This window comes from Nipponia nippon, unplaced genomic scaffold (genome assembly GCF_047370975.1).
Source record: "Nipponia nippon isolate SJK-2023a ecotype South Korea unplaced genomic scaffold, ASM4737097v1 scaffold_4, whole genome shotgun sequence".
Classification (NCBI taxonomy): Eukaryota; Metazoa; Chordata; class Aves; order Pelecaniformes; family Threskiornithidae; genus Nipponia; species Nipponia nippon.
In genome coordinates, this window is record NW_028262358.1 from 24,284,440 (window position 1) to 24,307,835 (window position 23,396).

The 23,396-nt window shown below is 40.0% G+C and overlaps 1 protein-coding gene across 4 annotated transcripts in view; it reads left to right on the top strand.

Annotated features, from left to right (window-relative positions):
• Positions 1–23,396, top strand: part of PTPN14 (protein tyrosine phosphatase non-receptor type 14) — a 121,454-nt gene that overhangs the window by 62,738 nt on the left and 35,320 nt on the right. For all 4 annotated transcript variants that reach the window (XR_015708189.1, XM_087774519.1, XM_087774520.1 and 1 more), the window contains exons 4-7: positions 14,761–14,858; positions 17,097–17,164; positions 20,030–20,100; positions 21,849–21,936. Coding sequence is in view for 3 of the 4 variants with exons in the window: in XM_087774519.1 (XP_087630645.1) it covers positions 14,761–14,858; positions 17,097–17,164; positions 20,030–20,100; positions 21,849–21,936 (325 nt within the window). In the remaining variant the exon portion in view is untranslated. The remainder of the gene's footprint in view (positions 1–14,760; positions 14,859–17,096; positions 17,165–20,029; positions 20,101–21,848; positions 21,937–23,396) is intronic.

Consider the following 23,396-nt stretch of genomic DNA (forward strand, 5'->3'; position numbering starts at 1 on the left):
CTTTTTGTTTCTCAGCCTGTGAGGAAGCTGTCCTCACCGCTGCTGGCAATAAACACTTGTATTATGTGGATCACTAGGATAACCTGGAGCATCAGTTCTCTTCTATTTAAATCCTGTCCTTCTTGGCCCTTGGCTTCCTCCTGTTAGATTTCCTAGTGCCACACACACATATGGTTGCATATTCTTAGCTCTATTGTTAACAGTACCCATTTTATGTGTGTGTTTATGGAAAACTGGTTGAAAGTCTGCTTGGATGATCTGAACATGTCCTCCTGTTTTTGTGTTTGTAGCAGGCTATCCTAAATAGTGCTGAAAAGTGATTTTAAATCTTGCTGTAATTGGCAATAGAACAACCTCATGAAAACTGCAGCTTTTTGGAATGAAGTGGAAAGTTGCGTCCTGCTTTCTTTGAAATGCAGACTGTCTTAAGGCAAGAGGATGAATGTATGGATTGTAAGCTTCTGCTTACACAGCTGGAGGATTTGTCAGAAGAAGTTGTATTTAACAACATGGCCAAGCTAGATCTACTCACACTTGAAGACTCTACAAGAAACCTTCAGCTAGGTATTTACTCTCAAGGACTGTCAGGCTTAAGATAGGATGTAGAGATACAAAACAACAAACAAAAAGACAAACAAAAAATGGACTTTGTTTTATTATAGTTTCATTTCTAAACAGAAATAATATTCTGTGGACTTGAAATTCAAGTCTAATGTTTCCTGACGGATGGGAGCACACTCCTGTCACCACAACGAACAGGGAGTTCCCTGCTGCCTTCGTTGTCTTCTCTCTGAAGTAAAGACAGAGCTTTGGTCAGGAGGTTTCTGTAAACTTAGTGAAGAAGTTTCTGCTGCGGTGGCTGTTGGAATGATTCTCAATAGGATCAGTTTTGATGGATTTTGTTCCCTGAAGGTTGTTAGTATACTGTCATAGTCTTAAACCAGACAGACACAACTAAAAGCAAGTGGTTTTTTTTTTCCTGTCCTGTAAGGCAGAATTGCTCCTTTCACTTAGACTTCATGATGTTCTGCATTGCCTGAAGAGAAAAGATAATTTGAACTAAATCAACTGTCACTAAACTTGGGGGTGAAGTAGCTCTTTATTTCTTGGTGCACGTATGCCAAGAGTAAACTTCTTTAAAGCTAAGATACCCATTTAAAAGTCTTTCTCTTTGTTTCATTTACTACTGGCATCAGGAAGAGCACTGATTACAGTAGTTGATGAGGTTTTCCTGTACCTTAAAAAATGGAAACAGCAGCAGAGGCAGGAGGAATGTAGTTCCTTGGCTTTGCTATGCAGCAGTTACAACATTTAAAAAATTCGTAAGGACAATATTATTTTCAAATGGGAATGCTACTATGTGCTGGAAAACTAGCAGCGTTTCAGGGCATCTCTTACATTGTCTTTTCAGCGTTTCCAATGGTTTCAAACTGCATCAAAGGTCTTGATTCTGAGCTGCTAGGTGGTGTTAGTTGTGTCTGCCATTGGGATTGGCCACAGGTAAGAATATCTGGGGTCAGAAAGCACTTGGTAAGTGTGATAGTGGATGCAGTTCAGTTTTGTGGGTGTGCTGTTACATTACATTAGTATAAATGTTGTTACATTACATCAGTATAAATGTTGTGTATACAGTCATCCCTCTGAACTGGTAGGTTGCACAGAGCAGAGGACTTGGTTTGTAGCAGCATGGAAAAGATGCAAGAAGTAATTAGCTAGCCTAAAAATAGCCCATATTTTAATACACTTTTATGAAAATAAACAAGCCTATGGAGTTCTAGTATCAAACAAGTGACATGCTGGTACTAGAACTGTTTCCTTTTGCTTCCTTAATTGAGGAGAAAAAAAGAGAAAAAGAAAATAAACTTTTGTTGCCCATAAACTAGAAAGAACATTTGCATAAAATGAGACAGTTTCAAAGTACAGGCCAAATGATGCTTGGCTACTTATGAAAGAGGAACAGCTTATCGTTCACTTCGCTTGTGATTGCCCTACCAAGGCCCTGCCCAGCTTTTCAGAGCTTGGTTCTGACCTGTTACATTAGGGTCTTATTAAGCAAAGCTTTTTTGAGAGAAGGCATTGTGCATGTTTATGAATGTATTTGTCAAATTTTTAGGCAGAAGAAAGGAGCGAGTTATTTCAGCAAATATCTGTTTCTAGTTTCTCACTTCTGGCTAACAGTGAGGAGTTTGAGAGTTATTCTGAAAATTACTGAATACATAATGTCTGTTCTGTTCCTCTTCTGTGAAATTTTAGTATAATAGCTATAGAGATAGTTACTGTCATGGAGTGATTTTGCTTTCCCTAGAAAAAGAGATGTTATCTTCCATTTTCTGGTTTACAGGAAAAAGGATAAGAAAAGCAGAACAATGGAAAACACTTGTCATCCCTAGGTGCTTGAGTCACAGAAGTGCCCATCAGCCTTTATGCATCTCCTCAAATGAAGATGAAAAGGATCATTCCTCTTCTAATCTACAAACTGTGCCACTCACTGCTTTTGTCATTCAGACTATTGCAAAGTGCTTGACTGCCTTTTTTTCCCCTTAAGGTGTAGTAGCAATGTATATCATTGCAAAATGAGGTTGCCCATTCATTAAGGAGCACTGTGTACACAATGAATATTATGGTGTACCTCATAGATTGGTATGCTGCTTCTGACTTGTCTCCCAGTGTAGTTTAAGGCACTGTTTTTCACAGATGAATATGTTACCTAGATTGGGGCTAGTATTCCTGTTTATCTTCGCATGTGATGCAGTAGCAGTGACTAGCAGTTTCTCCTTAGGGAAGTGCAGACTGCTGTGGGATATACTTAAAGTCTTCACGACACAGACCGATCCTACCTCAGTCATGTAGTTGCTCCTGATGAAGCCTCAAGAATGAAGGTTGCTCTAGACTTCTTGTGTAATCAGTAAGAAGAAATGGGCATTTCCACAGCGTGATTCAGGATTCCTCTGTTGTGCATCACTTTCTGCAGGTGATTCATTCTCTCTTTTCTACTGCATGTTTTGAAAAGGGAACTGCAGCTCACTGGGCTTCTGTTTAGAAGTCCCAGATAGATATCTGAAATTTGGCTGCAGCGTCAGAAAGAGGGTCGAGCCAGTAGCAGCAACCTGCGAGCAAACAGACCTGTGCTTTTTGATTGGGGTTTCTAACTGCTTTTTAAATTTTGAGAATTCAGTAGGCAGTGGAAATCTTGGTTACAGTAGCACTACCAGTCTTCAGTTAAACTTATTGAATTTTGATGATTGTACTTCAGGCTGGAGCAAACTTTTCCCCTTCTCTTATAGCTGGGAGACAAACCACGAAAACTAGTTCTAAACATACCCTTTTTCAGGGAGCTGAATACCTTTAATATATTTTGCCTTGCTGGCAGGGTATAAAACTAAAGGAGCTGCAATTGGTTGTCAGTACAATCCTGAAGTCTCTGAATGTGTTTAAAAGAAGCATTTGTGTGGAGGCCCTTATGCAGCTGAAAATCTCAACAAGAATTTGGCAGAAATCTCAGTGTCGGAAGATGGCAGATTCCTGCGCAGTGAGATGTTTACTGGTTCACTGTTTTATCTTTGGCAGCTGCTTTTGCACTTGATATCTTCAGCTGTTTTTGAAGCTTTTACAAAGAATAATTATTCATTTCATGAAATAGATCTGCTTTACCCACCCAACAGGGCACTGATTCACTTACTTCTCTGGCAACATCCTCTTGTTATCAGAGCTGCCTTCACGTTCGCAGGGTTGTGTTCACCGGGACGTTAGAACTTCCTGGGCCATGGTTTTATTGCATGATTTACCAATGTGTGGCATGACTGTTTTCAACGATTCCATTGAAAACACTAGGGTCACCAAGCTCTTCGGGAGGTGGAAACAACCTGAGTTTTCCTGTTTTCTACTGGCAGTGAGCGCTAATATAGGTGCTTTTCACAGGAATATGAGCTATTGTACTGACGGCCTGTAGATAAGTGGCAACTTCATTGTGTCACATTTTAAGCAGTGTTTTCTTATTACCAGGGCAGATTACTGTAAAAGGCAGTAGTGAATGGACTGGATTTTAGCTCCCTACAAGGTAAAATTCCACTAAATCAATACACCTTTCTCAAACATTGATTATGCGAGGCTGGGATACTACCCAAAGGTTTTACAGATAGGGTTTTTTTAATGAGTTCCATAACTTCATGAACAAGGTTTCACTGCAGGCTACCAGAGCATTTTTTTTTTTTTAAGGCACACATTCTGTAAGTTTGAACGTGTTCACTTGCTCTTTGAATAAAGTAACTCCTGAACACACTTCCATGCTGCTCTGCACCCACAAACCAATCATTTTGTGATGTGCTTCTGGAGGCTTACATATGCATACCGGTTGTTCACTGGTATATGTGTTCACTCTGTTCAACTTTTGCATCAGTGCACAGCGGTACATTTAACCAGAAAAGGCTGGTAGACTTATGTCATCCCAGAGTTTAGAGCCCTACTGGAGGAGGATATTTAAAATATATACTGAAAAATGAGACAGGGTTTATGGGGTGTATACAATATGTTTTATTACTCCAGCTGGCATAATGGAGGGGGAGAGCATGGGGTAATCGGAACTCTTCATGTTTGTTTGCTGTCCAAAGAATAGTTTAGAGTTATGCCTGTACTTCGCCCAATTTTTTAAGAGAGTTATCTATTTATTTTCAGTGTTGCAGAGTATGAGCTAGAGTATACATATGTTCTAGTTAACTCACCACATTTTTTTAGCATGATATTCTAACCTGCTTGGCCATTAACCTGGCTGACTACCAGGAGAATTTTCAAACTGTTGACTCATATTGCTTCCATATGTAACTTAAACCACCTTTTCCCACAGTGGAGACAGCTTGAAGGTTAGCTGCGTTTTCTTTCCAGGGCAGGAACAGCATATTTTGAACTGAGTCAACACATATGAGTAAAGGAAGTAAATCTAAGCTATTATTAACTTTTTGGGGTCTAATCTCATATATGCTGAAATCTTTCCTGGTTCCAAATCAAGAAAGACCAACAGGGTTTTTTGTCCTCCTCTTCCCCATGAGATTTAGTATGCGTCAGCATACATAGCCATGGCTCATCTTTTCATTTTTGCGTCTTTGTGAAGATGGATCTTCACAGCTGCCATTACTTCTATGCCATCTGAGGATCTGGGGGCATGACTTGCTCTCTGTGCGTGGGACCTGATGTTTTGAGGATGTGACTAATTAAGTGGGAAATGACACGTAGGCTGCATGCCATGTCATATTATTGAGCACCTATATATAGGTGGAGCCTCTATGTGGTCGGAGCTCCTATTCATAGTTGGAGCCCATGTTTTGTGTCATGCAGCGAAGGAGGGGTGATGGCCAGTAGAACCACTCTGCAAAGTGATAGAGAGTGGTACTCTGCTGTCCCTCTGATTTTGCTGTCAAGCCAGATGGTAGCTTTGCATGCAAAAGCCCTGGCAACTCAGAGTCCTGCACTAGAGCAATAGCTGCCTCTGGCACACACAGCCCAGGGTGAGGAGAAAGAGCCCTGGGATCCTGTATTGGCATGGGGGAGACCACGTTAGCAGGAAGGTGAAGGTGCAGGCAGCAATTGTGTGAGACCTTGTGGGTTTGCACTCAAAAAAACCCCAACAAACCCTGTTGAGTACTGATATTTTTTTCTTGCAGACTGCACAAAAAAGCTAAAGGAAGTTTAGCAAGAGGGATTTTTCTCATAGGCTTTGGTATCCGTTTGACCTGTGGACCCTACTGATGAAGAGGCGATCTGGGTTTAGTTCCAGTGTTACCACCATTATGGGAAGTTGCATCTTTCCTCTCACTGTGATTTTTTTTTTTTTTTTTTTTTTTTTGTGATAGAGTGAGAGAATGAGAATGCTGATCTTCCTCTATCCTTCTGATCTATGTATGAAAAGCAGTATGTGGCATCGCTGCAATTCGCCTACCTGGCTCAGTTCTACTTCTTTTTTCTTTATGATCAAAAAAGAAAGTGAAGCTAATAAAAAAAACTAGTCTCCTGTATTGTAACCTTTGGATCTCTGTAGCCAAATGCAAGTGTTTTGCTCCGTTCAGGAGACATGAGCGCATAGTTGAACGTGTATTTAAGCTTAACTATGTGAGTAGTCTGAAATCAATAGGACTGCCATGTTGAACAATAACACTTTTAGCATGTGCTTAAAACCCAAACCAGTGTGGCTAACAAACTCTTCACTCCCAAATGTTTTATTCTAGTGTTTCCATGTAATATTTATGCTTGCATTGAATGTTGTTTTTCAGCTGAAAACGCTAAAATACAGATTTCTTCGCATTACGTGGTTTTGATTGTTTTGCTTTAGTTTTGCAATCCCGCTCCAGCCTTTACAAGGATGAATGCTGTTGTGGTGTCACCAGGCTTTGCTGGACTCCAGCTTGCAGAGACCAAACGTAGCCTTTGCTGAGAAGGAGGGCTCGGAAGACAAGAGAATATGGCTTCCCTTGTTTTTTTTTACTCTAAAAGGCACGTTGGAGTTTTGTGCTGTATAATTCTTTAGGTATTTGGATTAACTCTGATAAAATTATAGGTGGTTGTAAGGGAGTTTATTGTGCTTATAAATTGCAGTGGGGCTCCCTGTAATTTGTTGTAATTAATTCAAGAGTTCAAGGGCAGAAAATCAGGATCAGGTTATGGCATGCCTTCCTTTCTTGCTAAAGCATGCCATTACTGGCCTTTTTATTTAAGGTTTAACTTTATGTTTGTGGGTTTATTTGAACTTGGAGTATCCAAAAAGTATAACATACTCTTAACAAAAAGTACAAGTACAGAGAATGGACCTGTTACAGTTGGGGGGTTCCTTTTTAAATATAGAGAAATTGGTGGATACTGTAAAGCTGCATCTGCTGGCTAAGCCTCTCGCAGAAGGATTGCGTGTTTTGGAAGGCTTGTGTCATGTCTGCAGGCCGCAACAAGGCCTGGGTGCATGTCTGTGCTTGTGGCCCATCAGAAATGGCAGGAAAAGAAAAACACTTGCAGAGCACTTCTTTACAATCCAAGCTCAGCCTTTTGCTGCCAACAAGAATGCTGAGTGTGATGCTGTTATCTCCTGCCTAACTGCCAAGGGTTTCACTAGGCATCCATTTAACGCTGGACACCAAAGAGCCACACCACTTTGATGCCAGGTTATACTGGAAGCAGCTGCTTACATGTGAGAGGTTATAAAGTGCGTGTTACTTACCTAAACAGTCCCATGGCCCTTTGCAATACATATCTTCTTTTCTTTTTTAAATACTCAATTTTGCTGCAGAAATTTAACTTCATTGACTGATTCATACCAGGAAAAAAGCTTATTGCTCCTAAAATGCTCATACTTTGCATTTACATTTGAAGTCTTCTGCCAGCTGTGTAAAGAATTGGTGGAGGTGGAGATCTGAAATTTTAATAGACTGTCTTTGGGGGAATGTATGCAAACGAACCACCTTTCAGTAGTAAGCTGGTGAAATAGAGGTGGTAAACAACAACTAAGCAGTGCAAAATTCTGATCAGACTGTTTTTAGGTGCGCAAAGGCTTTCCTGTTCTAGTTTTCTTAGCCAGGAGCTGACTGTGTTAGCTGGACCGTAACCTTCGGAAGACATTGGCCTTTGGTAGCAATCTCCCTGGTCAGATGTGGTAGCTTACCTTTCATTGTGTGCCTCGTTGCAGCTCATGGAGCAAGCCAGCATTCGAGGCTGTGTATTACTTGTCCTTATGCTCACAAGCTGCATATCAAAACAAATGGAAAGTGACCATCATTGTGACATTAGCCGGTTTTAGCCCCTTTTCTCCCCTTCAGCTATAAACTGTTGCTTTTAAAGAGAGAGATTGAGCAATGTGGAAGTAAGTTATATGAACTGTGTTTTGATCTGTCCTCCTTTTTCAGTCCTACATGTGAAAATGATGCTAACCCAGCATTGTTCTGTCTCATTAGGAAGGGGAAAAGGAATGACACAAATCTTTCCATGCATTTCTTTTATTTTATTTTTAGTTTCAGTCATGTTTTCCATCCAGCTGCTGGAGGAAACCAGGATGTAGACAGTTGGATGCTGCGTTTGAACAACCTCATTTCTCAGTTACCTGAAGCTAACCTTGACCTACCTTATAAGGTTGTTGTGATCGAGGAGTTCCTACCCTAGAAACTGTTATGACTGTGTTTTTACTATTGGCATTGACAGTTTGAGTTTCTGAAGGAATTTCTTCCTGCATGTGTGACAAAGGCTCCTTCATCTCCTTCCCTTTTTTCTCTGGCAAGTCTGCTAATCTTTCTGAAGGTCTGTGACAGGGTGTGGTAGACTTGTTCTCAATAATACCCTTCCAAAAATATTACCCTTTAGTAGTGGAAGCACAGCCGTTGCTTTTTATATTCTACCACAAATCCTAGATAAATGGCTATTGTCTAGTACTGCAAAACATCAGACTTTCGCTAGGAGAGAAGTTGATGAAATTCCAGAGAAGGAAGCTGGAGATGTTCTGTTTATCAACACCATCTTAAGTTTTTTACAACGGCAAAGACAAGGCCTTAGCACTGCGTTACTGACAATTACATCATCAATGTATGTACCTCTCTTTTTAAAGTACCTTTAGATTAAGATGTGCTGATTGAATCCTTGCATCTCAAATGCGTTTCAGCACGCTCAAGCCCAGAAATCATAACACCATCTTTGCCAATATACTGAACGTTGTATCTGAAAAGACCAGTCTTGTCTGCCTGCCTGCCTTTCTTGCCATATAAAATCCAGTCCAAGTTTGCAGTCAGTTTTATTGCAGTATATTGAGTGACCCATATGAAATAAGCAACATCCAGTAAGTAGTACTCTGGATTGAGACTTGGGAACAAAACCTAGATCTCCCAAATCTGCCTTGGTTTCCTGCCCAAGTTTACATGAGTAACTTCACTAGCCATGCGTCTCAGATACTCTATTTATAAAATTAGGTTAAGGATCATTAATACTATTTAAAGCATGCTTTTCTCAGGAAAAGCAACCAGTAAGAGTTACGTATGATTGTCTCAAATATGTAATAAATAAAAATAAATAACATTTTGGCCATTATCAATTAGTTCCTTTGATTGCCCACTGAATAGCTGAGTCATTGGCACATCTAACTCAAAGGCTGAGAAAATAGGAAAGAGCCTGGGTTTACAATGAAAAATAAGTTTCTCTTTAAAATGTAGAATATGGGTATCTGTGGAATCCTGTTGCTAAATAGTATCAAAGCCAAGATCATGGCAGAGTTGAAGGTGTGAGATCAACAACAGACACATCAATATCAAAGCTAATGCTTAAAATAATTTTAGTAAATGATAAAAGGCCTCTTCTGGAGAAACTGCTTCCCCTGTGGGCAGATTATTGCATGTGTACATTGCAGCATCTCTGCTCAGAAGTGTATTACCATACTAAGATAAACCCAAATGAGCTGAGTTGGACTGTTGTTGTGATTCAATGAGACTTTTATTGTGTTCCTAATTTTAGAAGATCATATTGCACTCTTATTGCAATTTTTTTTTAAGTTGGAAAAGAGCTGAAGGTCTTGAGCTAAACCACTTGTGGGCCAATCTGTTTCTCCTTTGAGTCGTAAAGACTTCTTATTTTGGAGATATGAAACAGTAAAGCAGTTCTCTTTTCCTCCAGAGAAGAAGTTGAACTACATAGCTATGCAGTTATCCAACAGATAGGCTTCACGCCAAGAAGGTACCTAATGAGTTATAAAAAAGTTAGTCATGCCAGTAATTGCATCATTAGAAACGATTTTAAAGGAATTGTACCTCATGGGTAACTAATACATGTTTTGTAGTGCTTTGTGTATTTTCAGATACGCTCAAGGTAAATATTTATTGGTATTGAAACTGTAATGTATTTATTCATACTGGCTTGAAATTTCCAGAAAAACACACTGACTGATTAAAAAAAAAAAAAAAGTTGTTTTTTAAGTGTTTCCTGCTGCACTAGAGATAACGTGTATATGCCAAACCCTTCCTGTCCATGATATACAGAGGAGGAGAGTAAAACCAGGGAAAAATAACAAAAATCCAGGCTGGTCACAGTACATCATTCAAACAGTATTAATCCTTATTATCTTGATCCTGTCACCTTTTTGTATAAATGTATAGGTCCGCGTATGTGTATGAAATATATATTTAGATTGTAAATCCCTGGGGCAGTAAGCGTTTTTTTTCTTCTGTTCTTGTACATTTCCTAGCAGAGTTGGATGCTGCTTGATTACTAAGGCTAGCGGGTCTGATAATATTGAGTAATTATTAATGAGGTATTTGCCTTGTGGTTCTTTGTGGAAGTCACTAGTAGGAAAATTGTGAAGATGCAGTGCACTAGTGCAATCACTCTGCAAAACTAACCGGTATTCTTGCTTTTGTAAACCATCCTTTTAATTTCTCTATGAAGATCTTACTTCCAGTATCGATCAGGCCAGGTTCTGCGTGGCTTGTGGTGTCTGAAACATTGGTTGTTGTAGAGAACAGAAATCAGTAAAATTGAGTTATTTTCTGCATATATAAAACAGCAACAGAGGTTATACATCAGATAAACAGTGGCAATGGAAGAGTACAATGAATTCGGTGACGCTGTACAAACACCTATGTTCTTTTTTTGAAGTGGCAGGAGAACAGACACGAATCCTGATCTTGGGAGTCTATGCAGAATTGTATGGGCAAATGGAGTTTCTCTACATTTACACAGCTGTAGCTGAGTCTGAATCTGGGTGTTGCAATTAAATTTTAAACCATTACCCTTATCTCTCACTTACTAATACTATTGCGGGGGTTTTTCCTCTTATGTAGTATGGATTGCTAAAATGCAGATGTTGATTCTGGAGTTCAGATGTTGTCTCATAGTTATCCAGTTGCAGCTTATTTACTTTATAAAAAGTGTGCTTTTTGATGCAATAGATGCAAATACACTTTTAATGTTTTCTGCGTTGGCTAAATAGAGTTGTGGGAAATGATATCCTTATAATTATGGCTTTGTTCAGACTTGTTGTCTACTCCCATTTTCCTTGGAATTAGCTACAGGCTGGCAAACTGTAGTAGCCATTATTATATTGAATACACAACAGCTCTGCTAAAAATGTTTAACCCAAAATGAGCAAAGAAGGTGAGAGATTTCAGCTCTCAGCCCACTTGGCTATGGTGGTGTCTCTTCTGCCTTGCACTCCCCTAGTATGCCAGAATGGCTCTGTGATTTAAGCTTCGTAAGTCTTAATTTTGAATTTCTTGCCTTTTATTATTTGGGGGTGCAGACTGAAAACTTCTCTTTTGTTCAGTTTCCATATACTTTCCCAACTAAACCACCTAATAGGAGGCTTATGAAATGCATGTTTTTATCTGCTGTTCTGGAACAGCTTTCCTCAGTGGATCTGTGGCTGAATCATTTTTAAAATGTTTTATTTCCCTCAAATTATAGATCTACTTTTGCAATCCAAGCGAACAAAGAGCAGTCTCAGCTAGCATAGTGACATAATAACAGCATTTAACGTAATTTCAGATGGAGGAGCCTCAAATCCTTGACAGAATATGGGCCAATTTCTCCTCTCCGTTGGCTGGGCAGAGAGCCTGACCACAGTTTTGCAGCACGGCTGAGCCATGAATCTGTGGCTGGTAGAGCTATTAGAGCCTTCTAGCAGAGCTTCCTCCAGGGTATGCTCCTCCTCTTCCTTGACAGTGGAATTAGCCACTTCACTCCTTGTGAAAAGAGATGTCCCAGTTCTTGCCGTATGTGGCCATAATGAAGGGAGATGTCAGGGGACACCTTAGGTGGGTGACCCTTGTCACTGTCAGTCCAGGGGTAAAGATGAAGCTGGTACAGACCATAGGCTTCTGCCTGCATCTTCTTCAGTTTATCTTGGCACTTCCATTGAAAAAGGTGTCAGAGCCATAGCAGGTGATTGCTTCTCAGTGCGTTGGCCTGTGAAAGATGACAACTTTCTCCATGGCGTTTTTCCTGTATTGGCAACTAAAATGGCAACAAAACCCCACATCGCTGTTTCTTTTGAAAGTCTTGGTCGTAATATTTGATGCTACAGTAACTGCTTTGACATCATATTTTTGGTGATGCTTACCTAAATAATCCTTTCTATGGTTTATCTATAGTTTTGTGGGCACTGTGGTTGAAATCATGGCTCCACTAAAGCTGGTAACGTTCTTGACTTCTACAGAGCTAGGATGTCATTATAAGGTTTTACATTGTTTTGGCTTTCATGTAGTCTCTTTGTGTTTGTTTTAACAATAGCTCTAACTCTATGGCAGATGTGGATTTTACTTTTGTTCTGTTAGACTAGAATATGTAACTCTTGCATGTATATGTAGCATTGACATAAATAGCCTGCTTTTGGGATTACAAGTCTCGAAGACCAGATTCAGCAAACACTTGCTCACCTGCATACGTGATAAAGCAGCTTATGTCAAGCTTGTATGAAAGCGTGCGTATTTTCAGAATTGGGATTTAGTCACTGCAAAGAAGTGGAAACAAGCTGATTTGTCTCTTGGACCGAGCAAGTGTGAAGCCTGGGGCTGAAGCACAGGGCTCAAGCTGAGAAGCCATATGCTTTTTACACTGCCTCTCTCAATCAAATTTCAAAATCCCCTGAAGTTTTAATCTTCATTAGGCTGTGTGAAAGCCAAATCTAAGCATTTTAAATGAGATTATATTTTTTCCTGTTTGAAAATGTTGTTCTGCCTTTTTGCAGGGGAGAGAGGGGAAGAGGAAGCCTAAAACCAGTAACCCAACCATTACTTTTTAAGCGCATGTAAAAATTGTGAACTCCGAAGGGAACTTCTCAGATGTGAAGAATATGTGCAGAGGCCTTCCTGAGAGGATTTCTCTTGCCTGCAGTGCTTGTAGCCTCTGCCTTGAGAGTGCGGGTCTGGTCAGAGCATTGGTGCTGTCTAGTGGCAAGTTATTGCATCTCACATCGCTGACGGAAGAGTTAACTGAAGAAAAACGTAAAATGCTGCATTTGACTAGTAGCCCTCAAAGCATGGCTTGGGTTATGCTGGTTTTGAAGTACATACGTATTTTCTAATGCCTCCATGCGGAATTAAATGGTAACATTTTCGAGTATAGTTAAGGCAGTGCAGTCCCAGTAATGTGGGTTACAGTGGTTCTTCTTTCCAAGAAGGAAAGGTTAATTGCATTGGTACTGGGAAGGTGACTTACACACACACACACACGTGTCTGCAATCATTAAAACAAGACCTATTCCCAAAGGTTCAAAGCTAAAGTCAGATGTGGTGTGCTGGTTGTAGCCGAGTCCGCTTAGGAGTTTACTGCCCCCAGTCTTTCTGACCACTCTTTGCTGTCCGCCTTGCAGAGGTTGCAGTCTCTGAGACTGGCAAGCATGCTTGTGTACTATTTCTTTCTAACCCGGTTTATCTTAAGCAACTATTTTTCAAATCCATGCCATTTTGAGGGGATGCCCTTGGTGTTAGGGGGGTGAGGAGGCATGCAGCTGAAGGGAGGAGTGACCTCCTAACCTGGTTCAGCTGCAGCCAGACCGACATGTCTGGTCACAGCCTGGGAAACCCCTCTGTTGGTTTTTGGGGTTTTCTAACTTGGGTCGCCCAGGCGCATCAGTTACTATCAGCAGGTCTGGGGGTCGGGTGCGTGAGGCTGAGTGCACACATAGACTGTGGCTACGCTGGTACAGTACCTTTGGGCTCAGACCTGATGAGTTGTTGCATGTTGGCTGAGAAGGAATTGTGTTTCTTCTCAGTTGGGATAGGTTACATATATCTGCACCAAAAGTTTAATCTGATGGACGTGAGATCATTTTATCACTATAACTCAACTGCATTTGATTATTGGCACATCAGTGGCCAATATGGTGTCCTTGCAATTGTGGCTATAGTTTCTTCAGATGCCTGCCTTGCCCCTGCCTGGTTTTACTGCCTATGCCACACAGGTAGGTCAAGGAAAGATGCATTGGTGCCTGCAGAATAAAAAGTTGTGGCCTGTTAACGATGCTGTCTCCACTGGACTTGAAACTGATATGCTGGAGGGACTGGTACACATCCCTGCTGCTTTGGCCAGCTCTGCTGTGGGTCTGGTCCAGTTCGGTGGCTGGAAGGGATGCGTGGATGGGGACAGTAACTTCTTAAGCTTTTTGTGGAAAGCTTCTTGTTTGTCCTCATCTACTCTATTGCATATGTAAGGTGAAACGTGTGAATTCTGTCGCTGTGGTTAAAACTAACATAGTTTGTCTTGTGGTTAGTTACTGTGGATCAGCAAGTGCATTGGTACCATTGGTAGCTGGTTTTGCTTGATTTGTGTGTCTAAGTCATCCTTACAGATAAGAGATGCCAATTTAAAAAACTTCTACATGGGCCACAGTTAGTTGTGTGAGTAGGCCAAAGTATATTGCTAAAAATCTGTTTCTTCTATCAAAATGGTGACACTGGAGCAAAAACAATAGAAAAGATATGGAACAGCCTCTTTTTGTATTGGTGATTGCATGGCCTTCAGTAACCTCTACAAAATTTATGGAGGAGGTAATCCCAGCAGATGCCCCTCTTCTGTGTGGCCTAGGGAACACAAATTAGAACTTTTTATTTTCCTTTTCATCCACCTGGAAGCATTGCGCATATAGGGATCCTATTGATTTGTTTTGGTAATGTGGAACTTCTGAAGCCAGGCAGACTGCTCTTTAACTGCCTGACCTGTTTGTGGGGAGTTTTTCTTGCTTTCAGCAGTCTTTTGTTCTGTAGAAAATGTACAAACATATAGTTGTTTCAATTCATGCTCTCTTTTTGTTTGTAGATATCAGTATTACCTACAAGTGAAAAAGGATGTTCTTGATGGCCGATTAATTTCTTCATTGGAGCAGGGAATTCGACTAGCTGGTTTGGCAGTGCAAGGTAAGATGGCATGACCTGATAGCCCTTTTACAACATTGGCTTTTTTTGGTTTGTTCTATATGTTGACGGCACTAACTAAGGCCTTGTATGGCTCCTACTCACAACAGCTGGGTCTTCTATTGATTTAAAACTGCATAGGTGGACTGCCATTGATGAAACACTCATACCCTCAGGGAGGGAATGATGGACCACATCACAGCGTTCAACTTTCCTATTTCTAAAATCCGTGTTAGTGAATCTGAACAAAACTCTAGTTCTTCCAACCCCAACCGCGGAGTACTTTGCAGTAATGAATTTGCTTCACGTTCTCTGGTTTGAAATGCAATTACATCAAAGAGCATAGCAGCACCTTTAATTTTGCCTTTAATTAAAAACTCGTTTTGCTGTATAGTGCTATCTGAAGTATGAAAGAACACATGACCATAATTGTTATGTGAGTTATAAATTAATAATAAACTACTTCTTACAATGTGATTTTTATTCTGAGCCTCCTAAGGACATCAATAAAGTGGGATCGCGTAATGTATATGGGCAGAGCAGGAAGCCCTGTATTTGGAGAAAGTATGTTTCAGTCCATCCATGACTGACTATGAGAACCTAAGGTAGAGTTTGAGCAATCACGCTTTGGGCATGTCCTCTGATGAGAGAGGAAAGGGGAAAGTATATATATATATATATATAAATAGCAAAAATGAAGATCTGATTCTTGAAAATTAAATGTTCAATGAAGACCAGTGCTAATATGATCTTTAGGGCAACAGAAGTTCTATTCTAGTATCTTATTTCTTGGTTGAAAATGGAAGAAAAAATGTTTCCTGTCAAATCTTGAAACGTTTTATTAATAAAGGAAAAGATATGTATAAGATTCCATACCGAATCTTGCAATTTAAGTAAATGAAGTTGTTCCAGTGTGCGAGTTAGGGCTTAATAGATACTGAATATGTTTCAGTGCTCCTGTGTTTTTGGAGCTTTTTGCTAACTTTGAGAGTGAGTCAGTCTTTGTCATCAGTTTGAAGTAATCACTTTTATTCTGAATTTTCTACATAATCTATTATATTTCAAAGACCATTGCATCAGAATGCTGCACCTAATCTTGTTTGCTTTATTCCTGACCTTGTATTACTCCCTTTATCCTTTGCATGTGATGCAACCAAAGATATTGGAAATACTTATTTCTTTTAAACTTACAGACTCTGTTTCATGTCCATTTTGATTTCTTTCTGTTTATGTTAAAACATAACTCTGAGGTGAAAACAAAATGAAACTGCATTTTTGGCATCCTGCAATACGTGAAATTATCTGGAAGCTTTGAAAGAATGTTTAGCTAATATGATTTATGGTGGGAATTTCCAGCTTCTATAATATGAGGATCTTGTAGATGGTGTTTGATCCAGTTCAATTAATATAAAATAAAAACCTCCTGGCAAGATAGTCTTTTGATATAAGCTGTTGTGTATTTAACAGATAGATAAATATAGGCTTTGTTTTATTTTTTTAACATACTTGAGCCTTTAGGAAGCATTTTCAAAAGTCTACGGTTTCAAGGACATTGAGACAAGAATCCTCAGCCTGATATGAGTGAATGTGAGCACGGAGATGACTACCTCTTAGAGAGGCAGAAGAAGTAGAAAAGCAAGTAGAAAGGTGTGGGCCAGTCAGTTAAACTGACACAGTGCTTGTACTATTATATTGGCTGCAGAAGGACGAGATCTTTCCCCTGCCCCTCAAACCATGTTGGTTGTTGACAATTTTTAATAGAATTGGCTAGTGGATTTTAACCTCTTAGGCTGTAAAATTAAGCATCTTTTGTAGAATTGTAGCAGAGGTAGGTTAATTATTTTTTTGGCCTGGTCAGCGTTGGAAATGTTGGAGAAGCAGAAGTGTGCACCATTTTTAAAGAGGCTGAGCAATCCCAGCCTTGTTAGATGGTGGTATTAGTTCATGAAGGCTACAGAAAAAGAAACTCTTGCCCTCCTGATGGTTAAGCATTGCAAATGGTCACAATATTAGAGATCAAAAGAGAGAAATTACTTGTTGGCTGTTACTTGATCTCTAGTAATAACACTATTATTTTCAGACCTCCGTGTTAAAAGCTGAATTACAAGCAGAAATCTTTGTGCTGGGTTGTGGCTTCAGAGAGAACTCGCCCACTTGAAATTAAGCATCTGTGCAAAGGTTGAGTGTGGTCTTAACATGTGTGGAAAGTGCTAAAATGAGTAATTGTGTTGTTTTTTCCAGCGGATTTTGGAGACTATAATCAGTTTGAATCTCATGACTTCCTTCGAGAATATGTCTTGTTCCCTATGGTGAGTTCCTTATCCTCCTCTCTTGTGGTCTTTTATGAGTAATTTCCCCATGCCTCAGAGATGGCTTTGTTGATAACAGAGTAAAAGCACCAGCACTGAACTATTACTAGTGGAAATAAACTTTGCTCCCCGAAACCTGCAATATACTTGACTGTATCTGAATTAATATATGCTATGGAAATTTAGCCCTTTTTCAGTTCCTGTTAAGCCTCCACTACTAATAGGTGTCAACAAAAGTAATATTCTTCTTTGAATCAAAAAGGAATTTGCAGCTATTTAAAAAAGTGTATATTAGCAATACTGCAGTATTAGTAACATGGCATAACAAAGGGATATGAGGGCTGCTGATGTAGTAAATGTTGTGTCACAGGACAAATCATGCAGCCTTTCCCCAGAATGTGAATTTACATCAACTGACTATTAGACTGAAGTGAAGCATGAATCAGGTCTTCTAAAAATGTTCTTCAGGGACTGTGCTGTAAATTTGTTTTAAATTTATATTGGAAACTAGCAAATAATTTGAATGCTGAGGGAAGTGTGTTAGGTCCTAATGATGTTAGAAACTCTGGTGACAAATGCCAAGCGCTTGCAATCCATGACATTGGGCCTCTCTGGGAGGATGGATTGGGGGGGGGGGGAACCAAAACCTGCTGAGGTTAAGGCTGGCTTTATCTTAGATGACCAAGTCCATCAGCATAAGTCTCGAGTATAAGCTTCATAAAATGTAAAAGATCTTGTAATTCTTTCTAACTGGAAAAAAAAATCTGGAAGTGGGGTGGGGTTCCCGTGCCCTGAGTGTAGCTGCCTAGAAGTTAAGGCATCTGGTTTCCCTCTGCAATTAGTGGAGCGGTAGAGGGAGAATGATTCATCTCACTGTAATTTGAAGGCTTGAGAAAGGCACTTCCAGAAGCATTTCATCCCATTTACCGGCACCCTTTGTACAGGAACTGCAGCGGGTTCCATTCTCAAGTCCAAAAATGTGGCAGCTGCTCAGTGTCTTGAAGCAAAAGTGCAATTTTGAGCTGGTAGACAGAGTTCAATGTCACCTGAAAAAGAGTCAGCAGGAAGAACGGGAATTAATGAATATATAGAGATCTGAATATGCCTCGTATAGCTAGAATGTGGCTTCAGTTTTGACCTTTCACTAAGAAACTTCTGTTAGCCTGACTAGTGGAGCAGGATTTCTTTAGTAGGGTGCCTTTACCTTTTCATAAGTAATTGATGATCTTATGTATAGTTGATGGATTATGAAGTTGTGAACGATAGCCTAAGCGAGAAAGACGATGGCTGCAAATATAGACGGAGAAATGTGTCATCAAGCTGTCACTTTGTGAATTACTGAACTTCTGCAAAGTTCTTTCAATATACTGATATTATTTTTCTATTCAGAGAAAAATTAGGGGAGGGTTTAGGCCTCTAGACGAGCTTTCAGGTGGTTAATTTCTATGTGATTCAGCAGTTTACTCTTTGAGCCCATCTCCTCGAACCTCCATCTTTGAGTCAGCTGCCTACATGGTGTGGTCAGCTCTCTTCTGTTTTGCATGTGCTCACTTTGTGGTATCTTGCCTTTCATCCATGCTACTATTGCTAAATTCAACAAAATCAGCAAAGTACCTGCTTCCTACAGGCTTGAGAAGCCTATTCTTAAATCAACTGTTTCTCTAGACACTTCTTTAACTACTTGTCTTTGCTTTTCTGGGGAGGAGTGGATAACGTAACAGTAAATATTTCACTGCAAGTTCAGTGACGGGTGTTAAGTGCTGCAGATATAAACTAGTCCTGAAGCAAGTGGGAGGATTTGAGTGAATCTTGGGCACAGAAAGAGCCTCCAATGAGAACGTTGCTATAAATTCATTAGTGAAGTGAGCTGGTGGATGAGGGAGGGGCAGCTACATTTGTACTGTTTGATCTTGTGAGGCTACAATGTGTGTCAAATGGCATTTCTTCAGCAGGGAAAAGAACAAAGTTATGTACACAGTACACCCCACAGGTGTGTGGCTGTGCATAGGCATGTACCATGCCATTTTTCATTAGCGTGCTACCACTTTCACATTTTTTTGTGGCAGAAGCAAATATCAGAGGGAGGGCCCCATTCAGCAAGAAACAGGCAGTGTATTTAAGTACATTACATGCAGCCTTAAGGCTTTTTTAAATAAAAATAAGAACTTTGAGGGTTTGCAAGAAAGTTTTTCAGCTTCCTTTTTTTTACCTTGAATTTATGAACAGACTTCCTTTATTAACTTGCTCCCCATTATTTCAGTATTGTTTCTACCACACATTATTAAATTTGCAGAAGACAAAAATTTCTGCTTAGAAATGTGTTGCAAGCATAAAGTACATTTTATTGCACATTTGAGTAGGTAGCAAAACTTTCAATTCCTTTTAACACGGTGAAGGGAGTACCTGTAGGTTGCAGGACAGGAAATAACCATGACTTCATTTTTCATGGTCTATGCATTATTTTGGGCTGTTTTAAAAGGTATATATTAATTTGTGGACTTCCAAGTGTTTTTAAAGACTTGTTTGGTCCTTATTCAAGAAAAGATCCCTTATCCATGCTCTATACTCTGTTCTCTGTTTTAGAATAATAAGCACCTTACCCCTATTTTTAACAATATCTTTTTACTCTCCCCCAAAAAATGATATTAAAAAAAACCCCAGAGCCTCGTGTTCTGCTTGCACATTTTCAGCATCCTGTACTCTGAATTTTCAATGCAGTTGGTGATAGGTTCTCTCTCTGTAACTACCTGGAAGAGAGTGAACAGGAAACAATCCTGAAACATCTGCCGTCCTAATTCCTGTCTTGCAGTTTGTCGTCTGTCTCTCTGGATGACTAATTTTTGATGCTACTTCATATTTTTACAGGATTGGACCCAGGATGAAGCTGTCTTGGAGGAGCTGACTCAAAAGGTTGCTCAGGAGCACCGAACTCACAGGTGAGCTTGATGTGTTAAGATTAGGATTTTTTTTTTTACTGTCATTATCCTCCTAGGACTTCCCTTCCTCCCCATGCTTTTCTGGCAGGGGTAAACTAGCCTATCTTCATGTTACTATTATGCTACATCTCACTGGATTTTTAATTAGTCTGTTACAAAAGATTATCTGCCTCTTGTGAACACAAAATGTCTGAGGAACTTAATCCCAAATAAACGAGCATTTGCACCATAAGTTTTAATATGCAAGTGTAACACTACTACTTGCACTATGTAGTAGACTCCTTTCTCTTCTTGGTTTCGTTTAAATCCTGATGGCGAAACACCCTGTGACTTGATCGAGGGTGGTCCGAGGGTCTGTCTGAGGGTTTTCTCTCATTCAAGAGGGAGGGGGATACACATGCTCTCAATGTAATGGAAATAAAAATAACAGGAGTTGTTTTTTAAGTCTAGTTATGGAAAAGATACAGTATGCTGTTACTAGTTAATGAGCTAGGAGTGTATGTATTAGTGCTTCAGTACAAATACCTTCTTTTTAAGCAGGCTGCTTTCATGTCATCTAGGTGTTTTGGTGGTGAAAGCATTCAAACCTCTGGAGTGCTGTTCTTAGAAAAATGGCAGTGCCTGTGCATCATTGGAAATAATGATGTTATATTATGAATTTGCATTTAAAGGTTTATTACATGAAATGCAATAGGAATGTTATGTGAAGGGTGCAGCACCCCCCACTATATGACAGAAAATGGTTGTAAAGGGGCAAACACCAATCTCTGAGTCTAAGGCCATTCTCAGTCCAAGTTTCAATGCAAGCTTGGGCGTTTCATGCAACCAAAGGGTTAGCTTCCAAGCCGGCCATGAACAGGCCTGGTTCTGTTCTCTCTCTGCCATGGGCTGCTTGTGTGATCTTGGTTAATGCACAGACTTGAAAGGAAAGATTTCTCTCCCCTGCTGTGCTCTTTAGTGCTATTTCTGCACCACACAGAACAAATACTTATCCTCACTTCAGCAGGTAGATCACATTCCACCTCCTTTCTCTCCCTCTTTGTCCCAAGTATTTGTCTGGTTCCTATATTTCTGTTTGTAAGCTGTGGTAAGGAGGAGCAAAGAGGAGAAACTTTAATAGTGGCCTTCTTTTGGAGCAACCTGCAATCTATTCTGACCTGCTTTTAAGAAATGAAATCTGTCTGAATTCCTGAGCTGTGACAGCAGCATGTGTAGACACGTGTGTAAAAGTTTTCAGGTGGTTTGTTCTCTATTATGAAAGAGAATCTGCTCAACATTTGATTTAGTGCCTGTGTTTTTGAACAGCCAACATGAAAATGTAGGTCTTCCCTTTTAAGTCATTTTAAGCAACTTCAGTGGATTTGTATACTATTTATGCAAATTAGGACCCCTATGGCTCAAATTGTCCATACAGAACCAGACACGACCTGATGCAATGGCCTGATGTTTTAATAAAGCCTGGAAAATATTTGATGTGTGCATAAGAAACTGAGTAATGTGATCAGTTCAGTTTATTCCTCCTGTAATTTGAACTGTGCTTTGTACCTCACCTTAGCAACATTTAGTAAAATTCCTTCCCTTGCTGATTATCATCCTAATGTTGAAAGTTAGTTTTGTGTTGTGCATTTCTAGGCAGCATCTCCAAAGCGTCTTCTAAAGTGGTTTGTGAATATCCCATTTTTTCACTAGTATTTTTTGTGTGCATATAATATTGAACCATTTGCTGCCTTTTGTTACTCTAATTGCAGTGGCATTACAGCCGCAGAAGCTGAGCTAATGTACATCAATGAAGTGGAACGCCTTGATGGGTTTGGACAGGAAATTTTCCCTGTGAAGGTATGTTAGTGTATATTATAAAAGAACCTCTGAACCAAACGACACAGGAGTCTGTAGCGACCTTTGGAACATGTGCAAGTTGTGCTTGTCCAAAAGAGACAGGACTTGTTTCACTGTTTTGGTGGGTGAAATGACTGCTGGTAGTTTGAACGGACATTGTAGCATGAGAGTATCTTAGGCCTGTAGCGTTACTTCGCTTCCACCAAAATCCTTTTCACAGAAGAGGTTGCTATGTGCTACGGCCTGCTCACTTGGGAAGCAGAGATGCTCCTTGCTTTTCTTTGAGTGCTGTCTGAGGGACAGTGGCTAGGGCAAATGAACCTCAGCTCTGGTCTTCCTTAACAGGATAGGAAGATAAGACCTTTTCATGTCTAAGTTGCTATTTACCAAGCATTAACTTTACCTTTCCTTAGCTTCTTACGTGTGCACACACGTCCTCCACGCATTTGAAATTGAGGGGAAGTTTCAAGGTTTATTTTGCATTTATAATCACTTTCCCGTTGCTAGAAGCCCCTTTCTGCCACGGACGGTCTGCCTGGCCTGATGGAGCACATGCCACCATGGTAAAGTTGTGCTGAGAAACTGAAAACTGCTGTTACCAACGTGACCCATTTCTCTTTGCTAACCAACCCAGCCACTGTAAGTGGCTTTCTGCTAGTTAAAGTTGACTTGGAATTTAAAACCAAAGCAAAACAAACAAAGCCCCACACCAAACAAAAAAGCTTTCTGCTGAAGTAAAAATTGATCCTTTGGCCAATCTCAAAATTGGTGTGAAGGGAAGGAGCTGAATGGCAAAAAAAACCCTGCCCAACAACAAAAATTATGGAATGTTTATTGCCAATGAATGAAATCAATGCTTTCCTCAAATTAATTTGGATTAATGCTGTATGCTGCTGCAAAGGATTTCTGTGTTGGAATTGTCATTAGACATTATTGCATGTCAGTAAGATAAGCATGAACACTGGAATGGGTGCTCTGCAAGATTGTAGGAAAATGTTACCCTTGTATCAAAGAGCAGCAAGCTGGCCTTGTAAACAAATAGAATTGCATTCAAAGGGAAAAATGAAAGATTTCTCTTTTGTTCCTGTTAGAAAATGCTATTAGAAATATGTTTCTGTTTCTTTCTGTATGGATATTTGTGTGTATACACACACACACATGTATATGTGTACAAATACATACATTTTCCCCATCTCTCTGCATTCCAAAGCTGCCTCTGGGACAAGGCAAAGGAATGTGTAGTCCTCTAATCAGACTAAACTGAAGGCTGTCAGCCATAGGACCTCTGCTGACTTGTAGTATATGTGGAAGAATGCTGGTGCATGTGGCACTGAGAATCAATGCATAGGCTGGGGCTTGAAAATTGGCATCCATCATTTGTTTGCAAAAGGCCTAACACTTAGTAGTTGGTAGTTAGAAACAGGTGCAGATACTCCATTGTTGCCTTCTAGGGATCAAGT